Raw genomic sequence first — 24,469 nt, forward strand, 5'->3', positions numbered from 1 at the left:
TATATTGCATTTATATAACATTTAATTGAACACATTACAAATCATTGTATTCTTCTTTTATTGACATTTTACTTTTTTTTGGAATTGGGGATTCTCAGAAGTCCTGCATTTTGGAACATCAGCTGAACAATAGGAAACTTTTTCAATGCCGTTTCCTTGTCTTCAGTCAGGGAGGCATCTGACAGAAAAGTGACGCTGTGGAAATTACCTTGAGGTGTTGCTAAAACTGTCAGTGTATAGTTGAGGCCTGACAAAAGGATGACATTGTCAGTAAAATGCTAAAAGAAATTATAGCGGAAGTCAGGGGAGGAGAGGAAATAGAAGAGTTTTATGAAAGGAGACAAAGAAGTAAGAGAAGATGAATCCAAAATGAAATACTCACCATTTAAATAAAAGTGACATGTTCCCTGACAGTTAAACTATTTTGACAGTCCATACAGAAAAAAAAATAAACATCCTGGAGGCTTCAGTTATAATTGCACTGTGACTGCCAGGCAGCATTATTTAATGATCTAAGAACTTTTATTTGAAGAGAATGAATGCACAATAGAGAAGATGAACTGTTGAGAAATTTTTATGCTAGTTAACAATCACAAAAATCTGTTTATGCCTTATGTGACTGGACCACCCTGTCTGTACTGATGTCTCTGCGTTCCCTCTTGTTATCGCAGGTGCAGCTGAGTTAAATGGAAATATTTAATCAAGTAGTAATTTGCCTTTGTGTTTCAATCAAATCTATTTTAAGGAGAGATTGTATTGACCGGTTAATTTCCTCCATTACTGGTTGGCTTGGCCGACAGTTTTTTCTGTCCTCAGACTGCAAATGTATTCAGAACATTTTCCAGTATTTGAGAGTTGATTTATTCATCTCAGTTACCAGAGAAAATCAGGCCTTTATTTGAAACAGGCTTGTATGACAGATACGCCGCTTCAAGTATACTGTATTTTACTTCCCTGTTCCTTCTTTTATCTCGCTAGCAGCGTGGCTTTAGGTCCACACTTTGGTCCGGACTGAAATATCTCAACTATTGGATGGGTTTTCATGAAGTAGTGCTGCCATGAGGCTGACATTTGTGGTTTTGAGTCATCAGTATACATACTATAATACTGCATATAAACAGTAAATGTTTGATGGACTGTCATGAAATTTTGTTCCCCTTAGAATAAATTGTAACTATTTCAACCCATTTTTTGATCAAGGTCATCATCAGGTCAGAGTTTGTTCAGTACTTTGGTTTATGACCACGTACCTGCAAAACTAATGACTAAGTTTGTGTTAAGTGCCTATTGGCAATGCTAATGCTAACATGCTAATTAGCATGTTAACATGCTAAAATGCTAAACCAAGGTAGTGAACATGATAAAAGTTATACTAGCAAAACATCTTAGTGTTGTTAAAACCTTCCACCATGTTTTTCTGTTGTGTTGAAGAATTCAGGTTAATGTATATTTCCATAACACACATTCTATCTGTTCAACAATATTCACATTAACCGCTCTTTTTCCTCAGAGTCTCTATTTTATTTCAGGTTGCACAATTAATCAAAATATTACTGAATCTGCAATATGGCCAAGTGCAATATCCAGATTATATGAACTGCAGTTTTTTTGATTAAGGACAAATGTGTGACAAAACATAGATGCCCTGGTCTGCAATTCAAGAAAATGTGTTTGTTTGGTTCAATTTTGGGGCTTTTTAAAACTCATTCAAAACAAGATTCAAGCGTATCTAAAGAAGAAAAGTTAATTATCTCAACAAAAGATTAGTAATTTGTCAAACTTTTTCAAAACTTTGAAATTTGAGTTGAGGTCAGACTCAAAAATCCTTTGTAGTAAGTTTTTACAGTAAAGATGGCATTTTGGATTCTGGGAAATTGTTATGAGCATTTTTTGCATTTTCTTTGACATTTTAGTGATTGATAGATTAACTGATAATGAAAATAATCATTAGTTGCAGCAATGTACATTATGCAAAATGTTTCTACCTAGTCTTTACTTGTAACCAGACTTTTTGTTTGCTCCAGTCATGTCCCTGGATATTATTAGAATGCTTTTATTTGAGGTGCTTAACATGCTGTGGAGCTATCATGCCTGAGATGACCTCGGCTAGTGATCATTCAGATACACTCCTCAAGGTAGTGTTTTATCCAGCTGTCACTGTGGACTTGACTACAACTGGTTATGATCACACTTGGAGCTAAAAGTGATCATAGAGCAGTCTAATTCAATTGATTTGATATCTAGCGTCTATTTGTCCTCATAAGACTTCACTCAGCCAAACTGGGGAGACTGCATCATCATGCCGTTATGTAATCAAGTTAGCATTAAAGCTTAAGTGAGTTTGGATGTAGAGAGGAAACAGGTTTTTTTTTGTTGTCTCCTGGGGGATGGAATGAAAAGAGCAAAATAGAAACAAAGAGGGCATGAAAGGTGAAAGTGACAGGAGTTAAAATGTAAAAATAACATGACAGGTGACAGAGATGGAGAGGTGGAGACAGAGGAGTTAAGAAAGAGTAGAACAGAGCAAGTCGGGAGGAGAAAGATAAAATAAACAGAGAAAAGCAAGGACAGGGAGTGATAAAGAGCAAGGAGGGTTGCACAAGGTAAACCGGAGCATGACGTGGTTTATTGTGATGACAGAGAGCATGTCACCCAGGGAGGAACCACACATGCACACACAGACAGACAGACAGGGAGGGAGACAGCGAGGTGTTGGGGGAGGCTGGACTAGAACAACTAGAAGGGAGGGAGGGAGGGAGGGAGGAGAGGGAAATAAACAGAGTAGCCATTCCTCCCAGCAGCAAGTCTGAGGCAGAGAGCTACTATTGCCTCAGATAACTCAGCTGATAGCAGCAGCGAGGCTCTGCTCGACTCTACTGTACTTCACTGGGATCGGCTTGAGCTCTCAGGTCACTGTGAGTTCGGTGGCGGAGGATATTCAGGACCTCCTGGTAGAGGTTTGCAGATCAACGAAAGCTGCTGCTAGCCACAGTCAGACGTATATACTCAACAGAAACAGCAGTTTTATGTACACAAGGCTGAATGGGACACGTGTACTGACAACTGGGAGGCTGAAACAGCAGAAAGAGCTGCTGGGTTACATTCTCTTCCTCTGATATTCCTGCAAAGAGAGCAACATGCATATATTACAGCCGTACTGCATCAACAGGTTGGTGTGTTTGTGTGAATATACAGTATTTGTTTTTGTTTATGTGTGGTAAATGTGGGTGTGTACCGCCGCTGACCTCCACGTCCCGTAGTGTGTGCATGTTTACAGCAGATAAAGTGAGAAATGTGTGCTGGGTGCAGTTAAGAAGGGTCGCTTCTGTCTCTTAGTCTGTTTGTATTATTGCCCTTGCTGTTTTTAGACAAATTAATTAGTCTTGAGGTCATAAATATGGTCCACAAATTGGATTTCCACATGATTATCGCATTAAAATACTTTCATCTAATAGAACTTCTCATATAAAACAAATAATCTACTTACTCACATGATTCTTGTTGTACTTCTCATGAACTAATTTGCCGTTATCTTGCTTTTTGCTAAAGTGATTAGTGGGGAAACTCCCACAAAATAGTACAATGTGTACATTTGGCGAGATTTCTGAAAATGAGCGGTGTTTTATCAGTTGACAAGTGGTGTCTGTAGTTTCATTGTGGGGGCCGTGATATCAGTTGTCAGTGCATGTTAGTGATTCTATAAACCATGCTAACTTAACAATCAAGCTTTTTCTCAAAGCTCACACCCTTCCAGCTCATGATCTCTTACCTGATGCATTTAAAACGGAGCTATAGACTGGCTTCTGTGTCTGTCTTTACATCCGTATCATCTGTTACCACTGTAGCACCGGGGTGGTGCAGTTAAAGTCACTGTTTGTCAGTTTTTCATGTAATTATGGCACCAATCAAAACTTTTTTTTAAGCTTATTTAATTAATACAGGCAAATAAAAACATAGTACTCACAACAATAAAAACATTACAGTATAGCAGAAAGTAAATAAAAAATATTAGGATGATTAGATAAAAAATAGAGAAAACATAAATAGTGAACATTAATCAAGTTGAAAGGATCAATTCAGTAATTCAAATAATTATATTTACACTACTAATACAATTAGGAACTGACAGATACGTATGACAAGAAGGATGTGGGAAATTTAGGGAGTCATTTGTCGTCCCATTCTTCACAAGAGGAAATCTTTTTCGATGTCATATTATGTTGCTCTACTTCCTAATGCTTTTTTAAAACAGAGGTTCAGATGAGTTTTTAATGAAGCATCAAAATATAAATATTTTATCTAATAGAATAATTGAATTTATTAGTTGAAAAACAAATGCACCTGGTCCTCCTCTTTGTCGTTACAGAATCTTCATACTGATGATAGTTCAGTGTTTAACATGTTCAGTCATTTTTTGGTGGCAGTGATTTTGTTGAATATCTTCAATTCAAAGAATCAGTTGCTGTTTTTTTTTAAGTCTTCAGAAAAATTGTCATTTCTGAAAAAACTCTGTAGCAGGATGCATTGCTGACTGTCACAATGTCTTATTTTGATGCTGGCATGAGTACACAGTGGCTCTAAAGCCGACTAATCTAAACTTACCTGTGAAAGGTGTAGAGTTTGAATGGTGGTGTCTTTTTTGACCTCCTCAAAACTAAAACTACAAGAGTGAAAATGTAGGGAATGGATTTACCGGTGCATTTGTTATTGTAAACTGCACGTGCTGTGCAAGAACAGAGACAAGCGAAGCAGAAATCAGGAGACAAGGTTTAGTGAACGGTCAGTTTCCATCAAACTGCAGCGCTCATCAACTCTACAGCTTTAGCCTCTTTTCATTCATTCATTTTCACTTCTGTACACGACTAGCGCACAAAGTTACCTACTAGCTGGTGGAAACATTGGAGCGTTTAGCAGCTGATGAGTCAGATATTTCCATGAGAAGTTGACGAAGACCAAAACATAACAAAAAAAAAACTGACAGTAAATACCGGGCTTAAAAGTATTAGGTGGACAAAAATAAAATTCCACTGGGATACTTATGTTTCTTTGAGTCTTTTTCATGTGTAAATAGGCAACCATTTGCCAACATGTTCACCATAAATATGTAATTATTTTAAGTTTGTTCTGCTGCCCCCTACTTGCCAACATGATTATTATTAATTAATTTTTGCAGCTTTAAATTGCACAGAGTACACTTTATTGTATTTATTGATGTGTGAATTTTTACATCCCCACCACGTCCTATAGGCCTAAAATTTCTTCATGTTGTGGAAACGCGGCGGATATAGACCTGACACTGTGACAAGTTCCATGAAATTATGTGTGTTGAAGATTTAGTTTGTTTTTAGCCGATGCAGAAATAATAATGTGGGTTTTTGTGTTATGGTAGCTAACCTCACAGTGATCAGCAACCAGAGCCGACAGTTTCCCACCGTGTTACTGCCTGGCCATGTGCACAGCAATAAAATTAATAAGTTTGCTCAGCCGTGAAGAGCAGCAAGAACTGAGAAAGAAACGTCAGAGGAATTTTCTTTTTTTTTTTTTTTGGGTTGGAAGAGGAAAGTGGATTTGACAGCCAAAGAGAGGAAAGGGGGGAGGGGGGGGGCGGCAAGGGAAAGGGGTGTTACCTAATACTGCTGATGGAAGTTTAGAGAGGAGAGGAGAGGAGAGAGAGATGGGGTGGAGGACAGAGGGAAACAGAAATTACTGGGAGGAAAGAGGGAAAGTTGATGGAGCAGATAGAGAGAAATGCCAAAGAGAAGCCAAAGTGGGAGGGACACCGAGAGATTTTATTGAGGGGAGAGGGGAAATGGGAACGGGAGGGGTTTGACAGACAGAGAGAAGGGAGGGAGAGAGGATGGTAATCCAAATCTGCTGCCAGGAGCAAATGCAGAAACCATCTCATGAGAGTGAGACAAGGGGAAGGATAGAGAATTATAGAAAGTGATATGAGGTGGAGAAGAGATGAGTGAAGGAATTATCCTGGAGTGTGGGTGTGTCGTCTCCATACGTACAGGTGTTTGTCCATGTGAGTCATTGGTGTAGGTATTATTCATTCATTCATTCATTCATTTCAGGCACTGAAATCACAATGTGTGCTTGTCTGTGTAGTAAATTATATCTATTTATTTTCAAAAAGGGTAAAGGATTGAAAGTGAAAACGCAGAAATGAATTCAGGAAGACGGGAACAGGGAAAGGAGAGATCTCATGGAAAGAGAAAATTGACTCAGACACCCCGCTGGTCGAGCTGTTCAGGGGCAATTAATGTTCAGCCAAGCAAGCTTTAACATGTTTACCTGCCACCAGCAAGTCCACAAACCATCCAGCACAAGGCAGTTCATTTTCAGAAGAGGAGATTCACTCTTTTTTTGTTGGTTATTAGTGTAGACAAGTTGGCTGCAGTTGAGCTTTGGTCCATCACATACTATCTATTAATGGTTCAAACTCTCTCAGCTTTACAACAGGAAAAAATAGTTTAAAGATGCACTGATTAGCATTATTATATGGAGAATGGTTGTAATGTGACCTTTCCGAAGTCCCTCCCCTTCTGGAACATCAGTCAACTTTCTCCTTTCATGTTTTACTGTACTTCAGGATGCTGCATGCTAGGCTCGTCTGTGTTTGTCTTGGTTTTTTTGGGGTTTTTTTTCAGGCTGGACATTTCACTCTCATTAACGTTACTTCAAGCTGGTAGCTGTTTTTAGCAATAAAAAGCTTTGATAAACCCAACCACTGCAGCCAGACTAAGACAAAGTTAGCTGCTTGCTGATGAACATAACAGAGAATTTAGCACCTAAAGAACAGATATTTGTTCTATATCTTATTCTATATCTAATTATATTGAGCTTATTCTGCTGCCCCCAAGTGGCATAAAAAAATCCACTGATGCAGCTTTAAGTGTAAGTGAGTTGCTCAGTAATTGTAATTTGTGATGAGCTCTAAAATCTTGATAATTTATTAATCAGCGAGTGATTTATCAAGCAAAAACACCAAAGATTCACTAGTTTCGGTCTGAACTTTTCAGTTCTTTGCACTATGATTAAACTAATTGTTTTAAGTCATTTGTTTTAATCATCAAGCCAAAGGTTCGAAGGTTTCTTTAGGCTCCTATGTGAGGATTTGCTGTTTTTTGTCCGTTTTGTGCCTTTTGTTCTTTCGCATCTGTTGGTCAGATGCACCTTTGACAGCACTGACAAGCTTTTCAGCATGTCAGTTTTATATATTAAGAAGTAACCAACCAACCAACAATGATGAATTCATGGATCATGAAAAATAAGTTTGTGTTATCTTCTTTTCACATTATAACATTGTTCTCTCCCTCTCTTTCTCCCCCCCAGGTGGCCAGATGTGCCGAAAAGAAAGAGTAAGAACAGCCAGTGTTCGGGAAAGAGTATGTCTGGTAAGGACTTATCATCTGAGCTTCCTCTCTTTGTTTTGTTGTCGCCTCCAAACAAGCAGGAGAACTCACCTGTTCAAAACAGGTTTCTTTTAAGACGCTCAGTCTTTTGATGTGCTTGGTGATTTGGTCAATGTTCGGTGGAGCCCGTCACTCCACAGCTGGCTGCCCTGGGCTATGAATGGTGTCCTAGGTGTCATTACTTTGGTAATCTCCTCCTCATCATTTTATATTTATATTATTTTCCGTCAGAGCCTTTGTTGAACACAAATTAGCTCACCTAGGTGACTGAAGCTTAAGCTTAAGAGATTTGTTTGAGTAGAGCTGCAGACGGTTTTCTAAGGTACAAAACAACAGAACAGAACAGACAGATGGGACCAAACTAAATGTGATTTACAGTTTTAAACTTTAAACATCACTATTGTTACCCACCATTCATTATCAGTAAGTGTATCAAATCCTGCATGCTTAATCAAATATTTTTTAAAAAAAATCCCCTTATTAAATGAAAAGACTTTGAAGCCAAAAGCTGTGCTGTTACTGCTTGATTTTGTAAATTAGGAAAGAAAGTGTTTTGTCTCCTTTTCTAAAATGAGGCCCCATAAATCCTATAATTTTGAGAGTTTTGCTTAAGAATGCTATTTTAATCTATGTACGAGTAAATGCAAGAATAAAAAAGTTCTTATAAGTGAAGAATAAGACATTTGTCAAACAATGTACCCCTTTCTCGAAGAAAAGATTTATTACTTCTTTGAAATCCTAAAAATCTTGAGCAGCAATTAACACATAAACTACCCACAACCTGTATTCAGTCATTTAAATCAAGGGTAATGTGATATATATACATATATATATATATGTATAGACCTTAGAACTTAGAAGTGGTTTTAAAAGAAACTGTGTAAAAGTCTTGCATCACTATGTTTGTGTGTAGGAGTAAAAGTGAAGTTTTTTAAAGTAAAAATGAAGGATGTTTTTCAGACAGGATGTCTTTAAGATGTCAACACTATGGATCTACTGTCTCTGTGGCCTCAGCGGGTCTTAGCACTTTTGCTTTCCAGAAACCTCTAAGCATGTGTGTGTTTATGAGCTACTGTCACATGGTGGTTGGGACCGGGGTGTGTCAGGGTGTGTGTAGAGGTGGAAAGGATGTTGAGGTGTTTCAAGCAGTGGCTCTAAGACTGGGTTGCATTAGTGAATGTTTATTTTTAACCCTGATTAAATCATGGTTAAACTTTAAACTCTGTATATGTATAAAACTTTTAAACTAACTTATAATAAAGAAAGATTACATTTAAACCACAGTTTAGCTTTTACTCTAAGCCTAGATTATTTTTAATTCTGTTGCACCAAAACTTTAAACTCCAATTTAAGGTGTGATCCAGTATTAATTTAAACTTACACTTGAGGATGTTTAACTTGGCTAACTAACAATTAAACCAGCTAACAAACAGTGTAACAAAACAAACACAGAGCAGTAAATGGAAAGTAAATGGTTTCTCTCTTTTTTTATACTTACAATGTCCTGACCGTGCTTGACTTTATTCATTTATTTTCATTTGGGTAAGAAAAGTATCTCCATATTGATTTAACTGTTTAACTTTAATTTTGGTTTGCATTACTAAACTTGAATTTACTAAACTAAGATTAGCTTCTAATTGTGCGACAGAGGTCCACTTAATTTTAAATTTGGATTTATTCATTTTAAACTTAAATAACTTTTAAATTAAAAAAAGAAAATTAATCTCAGATTAAATTAATCTTTGTGGTGCAACCGAGCCTGTTTGTATAAATGCATGCCTGTGCTCTTCAGAAACTCTACGGTGGGCGTTCTGTTGGAGGAGGTCCTGTCTGAGCATGTCCAGATGACTGTCAGTCTTTGTGCCCAAACATGACAGCGTAGATGTTAAAGAGTTCTAAAGAGAAGAAGATTTCATACATATTTTATGTGATTTAGAGGGATCAGGAGGCTACAAGGAGTATTTCACCCTCAAGAAGAATAAATACTCAAATGAAAAGTCAAGATCAGAAGCATATTTCATGAATTCTGGGAATGTGACTGTGAACCTCATGAGCCTGCATGATATCGACTCTGTGTGTGCAGAAAAGACTGCCAGTCTTGCATATGCTCCATCCTGTATCACAGTCGCTTGGGGCCCTGTGCACAGGAGCTTCATTGAGGCCCCTGTGATAACACTCAGCCCCCTCCTCCCTCTCCTCCTCCACTCCTCCATCCCCTCATCTTCTCTTCCTCTTCTTCTTTTTCTCCTCCCTGGCTCCTCCCTCATCCCTCACGCTCGTCCCCATACCTCCTCCTCCTCGTCCTCACCTCACTTCACCTCACCTCCCTTCTCTCCCTTGTTCTCATTCTTCACCCCTCTCTCATTCCATCCTGTCTTCCTCTTCAACCTTCTCCTCCTCCTCTCCTATAGCTCTTAGTGTCTCTGTTCCAGGGTACATCCCCAGCTACCTGGAGAAGGATGAGCCGTGCGTGGTGTGTGGGGACAAGGCGACTGGCTACCACTACCGCTGCATCACCTGCGAGGGTTGCAAGGTACAGTCTCCCTAAATTACTAAACGATCTTTGACACACAAGAGCAGAACAGATGAGGGTGGAACTGACTGTTCGCTAAACCTTTCACCCGAACAGTGGTAGCTAAGCAACAGTAGTAGGCTCAGCAGGCCTGCCAGGCTCTGCTGTTCACCACATGTTGAAGGAGTGTGCATGGGGCTGTAGTGAGAGAGATAATCCACACAAAGAGTTTGGATTACGGTTACTTTTTTTAGCCTTTCCAAATGCAAGAGCAAAACTGTGACAATTGGACAAAACAGTGCGGTTATCTCATCTAACACATCTCCTGCAAATGTTAGCATGTCAAGCTTACTGACTTATTACCTACAGTGGTCTCTAAAGGCTTTGCTCAAAAGAAACTGAGGATAATCGCCCAGCTTTTGTTTTCAGTTGACCCTTTTCAAAGACCTGCCCCTTTGCTCTGGAAGTCACTCTGGCAACTCCAAGATAGCATTGTGTTTACCAAGCACATCTGCCAATCCTCATAAAAACTTGTTCTCTTGCAACATTAAGCATAAAACATACCAACTTTTTGCCTGGGTCATGTAGCTTTAGCCTCAGTCTGTTAGCATGATATCATGTATGAAGCTATAAAGTACATATTTCAGAGCCTTTTACAGAGTTCTCGTTTTAAAACAAGAGACTGGACACATTAAAAAGTCAACTGGAGACAGTGGCTTTGTCTACATGCACAAAACATGGTGGATTTTGCCCTTGATCCTAAAAAGACAATCAGTCATTTGGAAAAAAGTGTCTCCAGCTCAAAATTAGCGCTGGCATGAGAAGTTATTTGGAATTACATCTTTGACGTTTCGATTTATTTCTCTGTCACAGTACCATCCTTTGAGCCTTTAGGCTAATCAACACTGGCAGAATTGTCTGAAGCAGTTTTTAGTCATTCGTTCACAGAACAAATCTTCAGATTCAACAAACACATCAGTTGATTCTGCCTCTTAGATGCACCTCTGACACAATATATGATCCTCTGAGATTTTTAAACTCCAAGTCTGTTGTTTTTGCACAGTGTAGTCAAAGCTGAGGAGAAACGTGAAAAGTCGTTGTTAATCCCATGAAGCATTATATGAATATGTTAGGACTATGCACTGCTGACTAACTTCAGACTGAAAAGCAGGTTGGATGTGATCTAAAGCAAGTTTTCCTGTGAAGATCATAGGAGTGAACATAGAGCTGAAGGCTCTGACTGAATGTGGTCAATCAGTTTCTGAATTGACAGCTGACAGCAGGCCAAAAATGAGCTATTTAAAATTCTGACAGCAACAATATTTCTGTCAAACAACTCATGTTTTGAAGACATTTATTTACAGCAGGATTTTGAGGACTGATGATCTAAAACCTCCATCAGAGCCTGCAGGTGGAGCACCGGGGCGGAGGTGGGGCTGAAAGAACAGGCAGCAGTGATGCATGTTAGCAGTGGCATTGACAGGCAGAAATGAGAATTTTTTCAGTAAATAGGATGGAGAGATTTTGGAGAGTACTCATGCATTTGATATGATTACAATAATTATGATCAGTCTACAACTTTGCTGCTTACACAGCCAAACATCAAGCAAGTGCAAAAACACAAGACATAGCAAGCCAGCTGATGTAACTAGTTCAACAGCAAGAAGACAGTCTCTGTCTTGCAGCCTTTTATTTTGCGAAACTCTCACTAACGACTAAAAGCCAGAGACCCTGCTCCTCCAAAGCTCCCATGCTAATGATGTAAACAACAACACTTCCCTGGTATTCTGAGCACCCAGTCTGAACATTACAGCTAACTGCTAACTAGCTAAAAAACAGCCTGCTCAGCAACAATTTAATTTACCGTGCATCAGGAGAAATCACATCGAGTTGAGGGAGAGCAGCCAGAAGGAAAACCAGAAACATCATCTCCATAAAATATGATCAGTGACATAGTTGGTGGTGTGTGACTTTGTGCTGTAACGTGTTACACGCTTGTTGCAATCCGCCCACCACAGTTACACTGTGTGAGACAGTGCTTACAGGGTGCAGAATGGGAATCACAGGGGCACCGTTCACCCTATTTCAAGTCAATGTGGCATCAAAATGGTTTTGAAGTTATCTTAAGGGAGAATGGTTACATTAAGGGACCATGACAAAAGTATTATGTGAACACTTGTAGTCAACTGACTGAGTTGAAGCAGAAGACAAGCTAATGAAAAGTGGTCTTCCTGACAGAGCTTTTGCTGAGCTTCATGTATTGTTGTGGCTAACTTAATTTTCCTGGTTGAATTAACCAATTAAAGGCTCCTACAACAGCCTTTTGTATTCACTAGAATGGAATTTCTGTTGCACTGAGGTCCCAGCCTGGTTTCTGCTGGACATGTGTTTGGGCCACAGATAAACAGATATATGCTTTGAATTTTGAAAAATACCAAGTGTGTGTTTACGAGTCATAAGAAATAATTAACAAGAAGGAAAAGATGTTTAGAATGGTTAAATTGAGCAATATGTTAATGGAGTCTTGCAGACAGTAACACAGGCAGTCAGACTTTGTATTTTCAGGGCAGTAGGCTTTTGTTTTCAGGATAAGAGGCTTAACTTTACAATGACAGACAACTGACAGTTATGAACAGCCGAACAACTTACGGTGCAGGACTTGTCCTCACAAGTTATTGTCAAAGTACAATGTTGCTTGAGCATTGCTCTCCTGCAGTGTTCCTGCAGCCTGCCTTAGCTTCCTTGATTCTCAGAACGAGGGAGTGGGGGGAAACAATACACTTCAACCATAAACTGCATATTAAATAGGATTTCAACCTATTTAATATACTGTCTATGGCTCCTTTAATACTCATTTGGTGCCCTTGCATACATATGTTTGTTGGATTGAAAATACAACTGTGTAAATGTTATTGTCTGGTATTTATTTGTGGACAGCTATTATTCATTTTCATAGCCAACTGTTATGCTGTTAGACTAATAGTTTTTGGGAAATACGCTTATTTACTTTTGGCAGGAAATTAGATGAGATCATGGACTCCACTCTCAAAACCATCTATTGAATATAAGACTGGAGCCAGCAGCCAGTTAGCCTAGCTTAGCACAAAGAGTCAGATCTGAGCAGCTGCCAGGCACGTAGTAGAGACTCCAGGAAATTAGCCAAGAAATAGTTGGGCACATAACCTTCTGTCTCAACAGATTTCAAGTCTCTGAGAGCTGATTTTGATGCAATACTCTAGAGATATGAACTGAAGCAAAAAGCTGCGTAGAAGTTGGGAAAACATATTTATCTCTCTAACAATCAGTGGAATGCATTGAAATCTTGTTGGCAGTGAATGTAAAAAAATACCAAAGAAGGGACTGAAGTTTGATACTAAGCTTTTGCTCAATTGTCTGTATTGCTTATTATCATTCGGGAAATAAAGCCTAAAGCAAAAGAAGACATTATTTTCCTTTTTAAAAAAATGAATTCATGCTCCACTGTACAGTAATGACTTTGCAGGAGGCCTCTTGATGGCAGGCGTGGGTGTGTTTATCCGCTGAGCAGAGGTTTATTATTCAATGATTGGCGTCCCGTGGAGCAGCCTTTCCACGGGCTCTAAAAATGGCTTCAGCTATTCTTGTACCATCCTGCTGTACTCGCACGAGCAGTGATGTTCAATGAAATCCCACTGTGGTGCTGAAAAGCAGAAATTAACTCCCTCGGTTTCCCTCGGGGAGATGCAGCCACGAGAGTCTTATAGTATTGGTATTATATTATTAAGGGTGCGGCTGTTTTTTGTTTTTATGGCTGTAAAAGAGGATGGATTGGGGAGTGACCGGTTAGTTAAATGTTTTGAGATGTATTCAGAGGGATTTTACAGAATAGCATAATAATACAGTCTTGTAAACCACTTCCAGAGTGTGATTCTAATCCAACTGCCCCCCAGCTGCACAAAAGAGTTTACTGAGAGACATTCAGTCAGCCATCACTTGATTATTTAACCATTCTTGGCAAGCAGGATCCTCTCATGCAATCATCAGCCTGCCATGTGATATGACCCATTTAATGCACTTGTTTTATGCTAATCAACACACAAGAAAATTTAATTGGTGGATTTAATTTTGAGGTTATGGTTGTTGCGTATTTTCCCTCAATCACTGAATGCCCTCTCTGTCTGTGTTCTTTTTTGCAAGCTTTCCTGTATTTATTTAACTGTCCCTCTCTTTGTTTTTTCTCCTCTTGGTGCTTTCTTTCTTGACTTCAGGGCTTCTTCCGCAGGACCATCCAGAAGAACCTCCATCCAGCGTACTCCTGTAAATATGAAGGCTGCTGCATCATCGACAAGATCACCCGCAACCAGTGCCAGCTGTGCCGCTTTAAGAAGTGCATTTCTGTGGGCATGGCCATGGACTGTGAGTTATAAACTCATGTTTTCTTATCACTGTTAGTGTTTACAAAGACATCCATGAGGTTAACGCTGCTACTGTCACTATACAACTGTTTAAAACATATTAGAAGCACAGAGCAAGAGAGGAACATTTTTAGCCATGCTAGGTACGTGCCTCCATGGATGGTAAGTCTGTCCTTCACTTTAGTCCAGACCACTGACTGTAAATAAAGATGGACACCACCTTTTCATGTCCTTGCACTGTTCAAAACTGAGGCCGAAATATCCCAGGGGATGTTTTTGACTTTGGGACCGATTACAGGAAGTTCAGGCAGGTTATCATCAGAACCAGAAAAAGGAAAAACAAAGCAATAAATAAAATGAGCACATGGGGATTAGGATGGCAGCAAATGTTTAATTGACATTTTGTCTGGCGAGTCAGTTCAAAACATTCCCAAAAGTTCCAACACAAGAGGTTGTTAGAGAGAGGAATTGAATTAATAAAACACCAGCATCAGTATAAGGAGACACAGCTCATGTAGATGATGATGAGAGCACATAGGTGTCGTACAGTTCTCTAATGCACTCGCATAATTGCAATGTGAAACCAAAGCTAACTGGATGAAATGTATACAGTGCAACCTATTATGTCTATTCACAAGAGAATAAAAACACACATACTCAACAACATCATCTAATTTCATGTTTGGGCTGATAGTAATTTAGCTGTACAGCTGCTCCTATGGATAAAGGTAATGGTTTCCGTTCCTCTGGATGTTTCGATGAAAACATGAATTCAGAACATCTGGACTTGACTTTCAGCACACTGCACTTAAATTATTTGGCTTAAATTTCATTCACTGCAGTGGTCCTTTGAATCTCTGCTGTAATTTGTCGCAGGGGTGGATGCTAATTAATAAACAGAGAAAGAAAACACAGCATGCACACAAACACACAGTTTTGCGTCCTCAGTTGGCTGTAAAAGCTTCTGCAAGTAGCGACACATGTAAGACAACAAACTAGACATGCTTATGTAAGAAATTTGTGATGTGGGTGAAGCTCTCGGAAATAAAGATGCTAACTAGAACCAACTAGAAAGGGTTCTTTAACTAGGAGACAAGTTAGAGAACCTACCTTTTTGGTTCCTAGGGTTGTTTTTTTTGTTTCAACAATCCCTCTTTCTTGAAATGAAAGGTGAAAATAGTTCCTAATGGAACCCTTTCTGGGTTCCTCAGAATCAATTTAAGCAAATGGTTCTTAGTAGAACCTCAGGAAGAAAGAGCGTACTGTTGCTGAGCACCATACAGAATCGTGTCTACTCTGTGCTCTGTCCTTTATAAAACATTTTGTATTGAGCGACACAAAGACAGTGGCCTTGAGTTTGTTAAATTTATTTTGCTGGCACAGCTCCAGCAACACAAGTAGGAGCTCCTCACAAAGCACAAAGAGTCCTTTTTATAAGGTTTTAGCATTCGGTGTTAGATCTGACATTTCATTCGGACTTTCTGTCAATATGTCGCCGGATGTTTTGAATGTCATCCAGCTTCAGTTCTGATCACACTGAACATTCAGTAACATTTCTGTCTGTTCCTCTGTGGACGCAGTCAAAGTCACATGTGTAGTCCGTGTTCCTGCAGAAGATGTGAGATTCATTCTTTAGTGACATTGAATGAGCTCAAAGCAGAGTGAGAGCAATCAAGTATTCAGATAGCAGAGCTCTTTGATTAAAAGCACTCACTGCATGAGTCATCCAGTCACACTGTGTAAATAACTATTATCCATGGCACTTAAGGTCCTTTACGACGCCTAAAATGTACAACAAAACCAATGGTTGACAGTCGTTGCTGAAAACATGACAACCTAACAGAGGTCGTCAGACAGATAATACCCACTCACAGCTCCCTGTCACAAATGGCTAATTTCACAGCTATTTCATTTCAATTTTTAGCCATTCTAGCAGCGTAGCTCTGTGCGTGTCACTTGGACCACCGCTTTGGTCCAGACTGAAATTTCTCAACAACTGTTGGGTTGATTGCCATAAAAAAAAGAAAGAATTTTACAGTGGCGCTAAAGAAATGCCATCCTCCACCGAAGCCTCGCTGCATTAACTCACACGACTGCTTTCCTCCCCCATCTTATCTTTCAGTGGTGTTGGACGAGTCGAAGCGGGTGGCCAAGCGGCGTCTGATCGAGGAGAATCGACAGAGAAGGAAGAGGGAGGAGATGGTGCGGACGCTGCAGACAAGGCCGGAGCCAAACACCGAAGAGTGGGAGCTGATCAGGATGGTAACCGAGGCCCACCGGCACACCAACGCCCAGGGCTCCAGCTGGAAACAAAAGCGCAAGTTCCTGGTAAGCTTTTAGTTTTGAGCTTACAAAGTGCTGTTGTGTAGTAGTAGAAATATTTTACAAACAAATCATTAACACTTAAAAAACAACGGCAAGTTTGGGTCAGATTAAACAATTGCAGCAAAGTCTGTGTCACAGAATCTAGGATAAGAGCTACATTCATAACAATCTGTTATTTAGAGATAGCAGACGATACACTAGACGGTATTTATTAAGTATTTACAAAGTATTATAAACACCAGTTGCAACTTTATGATAACCATCCAGATATTGTTTATGATCAACACGTCGTCACTCCCAACTTGTCAAATACAGCCGCTTGATCAGCGGCCCTATGCTTCAAACTACGTTGCTGTTGTGAAGGGCAGTCAAGTTAGCAATAATAAATATGCAACATCAAGCGACACTTTAAAAATAAAGGCATAAAAACTACTACTAATTCATGCTTTGGGTTGAACTAGATACATCACTTGTCTAAGTTTATCCATGTAATAAAACGTATCACCAGTAATCATCAGTTGCAACTATAATGTTTGTAGATGGATTACAAACTAATTAGTAACTATTAAGTATTGCAAATATCTGGTCCATCTCTGTCTGTAATGATTTCTTAAAAGTTTACAAATCATTTCGTAATCATTAACAAATACTTAACATTGTTTGTGAACAGTTAAATACTATTAACTAATAATTTGACTAATGATGGTTATTATAAAGTGAACTTTTCCATTTCCTAAAGAGGTTGTAACGGAATATCCTCAATGTTCTGTAAAGGTTCAGAACATTCACTACCTTTAGAGAACCTGTATGGAATATTTTCAAAGTCCCCAGAACGTCTTCTCCTACATGAAATGCGAGAAATTAAATCACTAGGATGGGAAACTACACAGCAGGCTCAACTCCTCACTAGCTTCTGAGCTGTTGTAAAAAAGGCCTCTATTTAATCTGTGAAAGCATAACACAAAAAAACGTAACCAAGACAAGTTATTAGTTATGTCATATTTTCATTAATGCCCATCTAAATCAGGATTCTCTTTAGGATTGCGGCATGTAAGCTTTGTTCACACTTGTTGAATCTGTCATTCTGACTTTCATTAATTACTCGCAGGATTCACACAGTAGTTCATTCCGTCTTTCATGTGGCTCATTATTCCACAATGTTCGACCAGCAGTGTGTTGAAAGTTGTTTCCACTTCAAAAATCAAACTCGCACATGAAAGCGAGCGACGTCGTTTCATTTTCAAAAGAAGCTGTTTTGACAGCTCTCCTTTTCATCAGCGACTTGCTGCCTGCCGTCCCATGTGATCACTGCCACATGCACGTGGTGCCGCCGACCTTAAGGCAAAGGTCAGATGACAGTTACCAGGCAACCGCCGGATAGACCCATAGAGACACGGACAGGTTTACAGTCAAATACAGTTTTTGAAGGCCTGCTGAAAAATTGCTTGGGGAGAAGGGGCAGCTAGTCCAAGGTTAAAAAAGAAGAGACGGATGCCCAAGAGAAAAGAACAGAGTCTAAGTCCCGTCCATAATCTGGTAAATACCATGTTACTGTTAAATGTCAGTGCATGATTTTATGGCTTTTTACAGTTGTTTTTTAATATATTTCATTAAGTTTCATCCTAACATCTCCAAGCTTCCCTCTAGTGATTAATAAAGTCTGACTGTCAGTGTGTTGCCTAAAGCTGTTTCCTGTCCGTTATAGCTCTCATGTTCTCATTTTAATCAAAAGAGGATAGGGAAACCCGTGCACTGTTCACATCATGTTCCCAGTCAGTTAGATTCCTTCTGGCAACACTTAATTTGAAGGGGTGTGCATAAGACTGACATAAGACTTTCATAACCACATCCTCTCACCTGCCATGACTGTGAAGAAGTCTTTATGAATGTTTGTAGCTATTTTCATTCAAGTGTCATTCTTTATCAAAAGTCCAAATGGTACTACTTTAATAGCAGATGACAGTGTAATAACACTCAATGACAGTCCAAAAATATCACTGTAGTTTAGATCAAGGAAAATATTCATGCACATTATAATGATCTTATGACAACCAATGACAAACCCCCTCACTCATCTCTCCATACTTAAATGTATTTGTATCTTTAATTAACACAAATATGATCTTCTCATTGATGGCCTCATTAACTTATGTAGGTCACATTGGAGGCATCAGTGACGAGTAAAGAAAGTCTCATAACCAGTTAAAAATTCCTTGCAGGAGCTTTGAATGTGGCGACATTTGCAGCAAATTCCAGGTGATGAGGTAGCATTTTGGTCCTTTCACAGAAAAATGTGTCTAAGCTAAAGATGTTTTACAAAACAGAACTTTCCAGTCGCCCAGGTGGATCTGATACAGTCTGCAAAAATGAAATAAACAAACAAACAAACAAACAAACAAAAACACTCCAAGATTATCAAGGCCTGGATTTAATTATAAGTCCTATTTCAGGCCATTGTGTATAAAATGGCACAGTGAAAAAATTAATCTCTCCCTAAAGGGATTAATAAAGAATGCTCTCTTAAATACAGAATTTTAACCTCTAATTTACTCTGGACCCCTGACTGCTACCTGTACTGTATTTTATAGAACTGTGGTATTTAAAGTGGTTCCATGTGAGTCTCCACACGGAAACAGTCTATATTTTGTGCTCTTTACAAGACTGTAAACCTTTTAAGATTCAAGGGTGTTCTTCTATTTAGTCAGTGTTCCAGTCCAACCTCACTGGAAAAACTGTAACATGTAAAAAATGAAGAAAGTCTGAGCTCAGAGATCATCTCCACCAGCATGTCCTGCTGACATTTTAGCAGTGAATGGTTTTGTCACCTGTGTTCTCTCTTGTTCCCAGTCGGATGATATCGGCCAGGGTCCGATGGTGCCCACTTCTGACGGAGATAAGGTCGACCTGGAAGTCTTCAGCGAGTTCACCAAGATCATGACCCCAGCCATCACACGCGTCGTTGACTTTGCCAAGAAGTTGCCCATGTTTGCAGAGGTAGGTTGGAAAGTATTAAACACTGTTCATCTGCTAACTATTGTACAGTAATGTCTTCTAGCATTACTTCCAGGCCAAGGACAGCATGATTTAATAGGTTAAATTACAGGTTAAATTTTTAATGTCCTGTTAATTAAAAGCAAATGTGCATAAATATGTAATTTATTGTCCAGGAGCCCCACACAAACCTCTGTCTTGCTCATCCAGGAATGTAGGCTCAGCATCCAAACAGTAGCATTGGAACCAGACGAATCTGCAAACTAATGTTTAATTTTCTCTGGTAGATATGCTCCCCTTCCAGTCAGACAGATTTCTACCTGTCCTGTGTTGCATTGAGGAGGCTCAGTATTTTGGTCTGTGCCCTTGATATTGCCCTTTGGAAACCAAAAATGAAGCCAGGCTAGCCAAACAGGGTTATGTTAGAATAAAAATACTTGTGTACACTGTGACCTGAGAAGAATACTGTTTCTTTTTTTTAATCTATTCTACATGGTTAGGAGGCTGATTTTTTACCAGGAGCATGTAGCTTTAACCCCAGTCTTGTAGCATGATCATGTATGAAGCCCTAAAGTGTGTATTTAGGACCCTTTTACAGGGTTATTATTTCAAAATGAGTCGGCTATTACGGCATTTTGCCACTGACGGTCATTTCAGCGAGCAAAATCGACAGTCAGCAGCTAGAAATGACAAGCTGTTTTTTGTCCGAAATAAAGAACCGATTGTTGAGTTATGAATGGTAAATCTGTCACAGTTATCACTGTAAACTGCCTATGTGCCGGGAGGATGGAAAGCTTGACAGGCGTAACAACAGTTGCTAAGGAAGGAGGGTGGAGCTCAGTGAATGGTGGATTGTAACAGAATTTTACAAGTGTCTGGTTTAGATTGAATAATTATATTCAATGGTGAATAGTGCATAGCTTACCAAAATAATTGTTACTTTAACCCTGGTGCGATACACTCTTGGACTGAGGTTCTACCCAGAACCCTTTACTTTTGAAGAACCCTTTTTGAAGGAATGTTTCTTTGTAAGACCAACCTGTTATGTACCTTTTTCATTGAAATGGAAGGAGAGAGAGGGAATCATTGAAGAACTCTTTCATCAAAGGTTCTTTGCACAGTAAAATGAATCTCAGTAGAACCCCCTGGGTGGGTTCTAGAAAATTCCTTGGACTATAAAAGAGTTCTTTGTAGAACCCATTTCATGGCTTCTTGTTGTTGTACGGCTGAGGTTTTTCACAAAACCATTTGCCTATAAAAGGGTTCTCAGTTGAACCCTCGGGTTGGATCCTTGTTGGCACCCTTTAAAGGTTCTGCAATTGGGACAAGCCAAAGAACCCTTTATGGTTCTAGTTCGCGCCTTTGTTTCTAAGAGTGTACGGTTAATGCCACGCTGTACCACAGGAAGCAATCTCCATTTTCTAAATTAAATCCCATCTGTAGATGGTTGTCATCAGCTGATGCATTATCATAACATAGTCACAGTGTGTCCAACAGCCACACCCTCCCTCATTCAGTCATTCATTATTATATTCATGTAGCAAACATTCACTGGTTTACTTCATTTTTCGACATCACTGACAGTGTGAGTTTGTGAGCATTTCTTCCTCATTAATTCCAGGCTCGACTCCCGTTTACCTACTAGTGCGCTTGTTAACCTTAACGAGGTGTGTTGATTGGGAACTTCCTCTTTCCGCTGCCTCTGTCATGCTGCCTGTCAGCTATTATTACACCAGAAAATAATGAACCCCTCACCCCGTCCTCCCACCTCTCCCTCTTTCTCTCTCACTGGAGAGTGTGATGAGTCACCACTCACTGGTATGAAATGATCTGTGTGAGAGAGAGTGTGTGTGCCCCCGCCTCGCCTGTGTCCCACCTTACTAAGTGCAGTCATCATGTATATTGTAGGGGCTGCCGAGTTACATAAAGTGTAGCAGGGGAGCTGTTGTGAATAGAAAATGATAGCCCTTTCCCTGCAAGGAAGCACTTCAAGATAATTATGCTATAGGTTGAAGGGAGCCTTCAATACCACATCATACCATACATTTCAAAGGCTGATTTTTTTCTTCAGGTTTGTCTTTTGCTTATAGCTATTTAAAACTATGTTTGCATGTTTCGCCAAATAGCACAACAGTCCATTGGTGAAAATATGTAAAAATAGTTTTATCCATTATCAATTACCAAAGCAAGACAAAGTTAAGCTAAAACTGAGGCAAAATTAAACACAAAGCAAAGTACACAGAAACATAGTAGAAAAAGTCAGCACTCCATAAAAAATATTACATTATTATATAATATAATATATATTACATGTATCATTATTATTATTATTATATATTATAATATTTGGGGATATTTGTCTCCTCACAGTAAGAAAATATTGTGGGTTTGAAACCACCAGCTGACTAGACAACTTGCTTTATTTTGAATTATAAATAGTACTACGACATGAATTGCGACATATAATGAGCTTTACTGTACTATACGGCAAAAGGCAAATAAGAGGACAGTTTACAGTTCATCAAATGTGATAATTTAAATTTTTTTAATTGAAGTACAACAGTGGAGACAAGCTGTAAATGTAAAAAAAAAAAGAAAAAGTGGATGAGAACAGTTTTAAGATAGTGGCAGCCTCATAGATTAAAATTCTTTATGTGTTCATGTCATTTCCTGATGACCTCATGTGTTTCCCAGCTGCCTTGTGAAGACCAGATCATCTTGCTGAAAGGCTGCTGCATGGAGATCATGTCGCTGCGCGCCGCTGTGCGCTACGATCCAGACAGCGAGACGCTAACGCTAAGCGGCGAGATGGCCGTGAAACGTGAGCAGCTGAAGAACGGCGGGTTGGGCGTGGTGTCGGACGCCATCTTTGATTTGGGCAAGAGCCTGGCTCAGTTTAACTTGGATGATTCAGAGGTGGCTCTGATGCAGGCTGTGCTGCTCATGAGCTCAGGTGAGGAATAAGTCCTGTTATCATAATGCTGCATGTCTAGACTTCTGGTGTGAGATCTCAAGATTTTATGTATTATTTATTTCAATAATAAAGTTTTAGTTTTAATATATTGTTCCATTCTCATCTGGCTCCTTTACAGTGAACAGTTTTCCTCTTAGAATAGAAAGATACTGGCAAAAACAGAATAAAATATTTAATAACTGACACATAAATAATACAGTGAGTGAAGGCTTTTCTGCTCGCGGAATCACAACACTTAACTGGTACAAAGAATTCACTTTTTACCTTTTCACATGAACAACACAATGTGTCATTTCCTCTGTAAGAAACAGAGCGGCGTATCTCGCTACATCAAAGGAGAACTCCGTCAGTTTTACACATCCGGATCATTTTCCTGGTGATGTTGAGCTTGTGTCAGCACCTGTTTCATGTTTTCTGTGGAGGAACTTCTGAGAAAATAACATCATCAACTTATTAAATTTCATTCTACTTAGAAAACTTTCCAGAGTTTCTCATTTTTGAACGTTCTGTTGATTATTGTCACAGTTAAAACCATTTCTTACAAAATCATTGAGATTCTAATTATAAAATGATAGCTTGTTTAATGGCTGATTAATAATTTATAAATACAATCCTGGCTCCAAAAAAATTGACCTGCAACATCTCCGGTTCTGTGGATTCATATCCCTCTTGAACTGTTAAGTCATCTCCATCACAAGACCAGACTAAAAGTAAATATTTTGCAGAGTTACTCTCGTAACAAATGTAATTTTCCTTTTCTCTTCGTCATCAACCCAGACCGTTCAGGGCTGACAAGTGTGGAGAAGATCGAGCAGTGCCAAGAGGCCTACCTGCTGGCGTTCGAGCACTACATCAACTACCGCAAGCACAACATTCCCCACTTCTGGCCCAAGCTGCTGATGAAGGTGACGGACCTGCGCATGATCGGAGCTTGCCACGCCAGCCGCTTCCTCCATATGAAGGTGGAGTGTCCCAACGAACTGTTTCCCCCGCTCTTCCTGGAGGTCTTCGAGGACCAGGAAGTGTGACTTACACAGAACGCTGAGTCCCCCTAAAAGAACCCTGGACACTGAAGGAAATAAATGGGGTGGCTTTGGCAAAAGAGGAAGTGTGGGGGAAGGACAAGAGGAGAAGAAAAACTGGATTTTTGTTTTCTTTAGTGGGAACGTACCCTGTAAACTTTGTCTTTTTTTTTGTCCCTTTTTTTGGTCAAAACACCCCCAAGACCCTCCACCTGCCACCAGCAAACACACATCATCATCACCAGATAGAAACACACTGACAATCTGGATTTGTCATTCTGAGAGGTACACACGCAAACACAGAATACGCAGTTATTCAAATTCCAAAACACACTGCCATGAACGTACAGTAGATCTATATGCAAATCTCAGCAACTTACTCCTCATGCACCTGTATGGACAAACAGCTGTACTCCGTCTACACTAATCCAAACCCACACTAATTCATCTATCACCTCAGAAAACAGTTTTTATTTGAATCTCTGGGACCTGACCATAAGCTCCTCAGACAACCCCCACCCCTGCCACACACCCATGCGACTCCCATAACTGCAATGGCGTCCTCCGTCTGCGGGTGCAGCCCACCCCTCAGTCCGCCGAGGCCCCGTGAGTGTTTGTCGACCTACCTCCCTCACATACTGACCTCTCTGTCTCTCTCTGTCTCACGTACACACAGAGACACACACACACACACACACATATATACACTTTATGTACGTGCACAAAACACACCCCTGCACTCTTACCTCATAGCTTGTGAAATGTATTTCCTCATTTTTATCGTGTGGGTGGTGGTAGTTTATTGAGAAAACATGGAGCCATGCAGTCCTCAG

At 39.6% G+C, this 24,469-nt stretch overlaps 1 protein-coding gene across 5 annotated transcripts in view; it reads left to right on the forward strand.

Annotated features, from left to right (window-relative positions):
• Positions 1-23,949, forward strand: part of LOC146309649 (thyroid hormone receptor alpha) — a 123,773-nt gene extending 99,824 nt beyond the window's left edge. For 2 of the 5 annotated variants that reach the window (XM_084743622.1, XM_084743623.1), the window contains 7 exons: positions 7,339-7,400; positions 9,830-9,951; positions 14,178-14,325; positions 16,447-16,652; positions 19,497-19,643; positions 22,335-22,593; positions 23,392-23,949. In XM_084743622.1, the coding sequence (XP_084599748.1) occupies positions 7,339-7,400; positions 9,830-9,951; positions 14,178-14,325; positions 16,447-16,652; positions 19,497-19,643; positions 22,335-22,593; positions 23,392-23,642 (1,195 nt within the window). In that variant the 3' untranslated portion in view covers positions 23,643-23,949. Of the gene's footprint in view, positions 1-2,775; positions 3,170-7,338; positions 7,401-9,829; positions 9,952-14,177; positions 14,326-16,446; positions 16,653-19,496; positions 19,644-22,334; positions 22,594-23,391 lie in introns of those variants that run through there. The other 3 variants (XM_084743626.1, XM_084743627.1, XM_084743624.1) reach the window with 3 other exon arrangements.
• Positions 23,950-24,469: the final 520 nt, after the last annotated feature.

Source organism: Lutjanus erythropterus, chromosome 19 (genome assembly GCF_056507025.1).
Source record: "Lutjanus erythropterus isolate fLutEry1 chromosome 19, fLutEry1.hap2, whole genome shotgun sequence".
NCBI lineage: Eukaryota > Metazoa > Chordata > Actinopteri > Lutjaniformes > Lutjanidae > Lutjanus > Lutjanus erythropterus.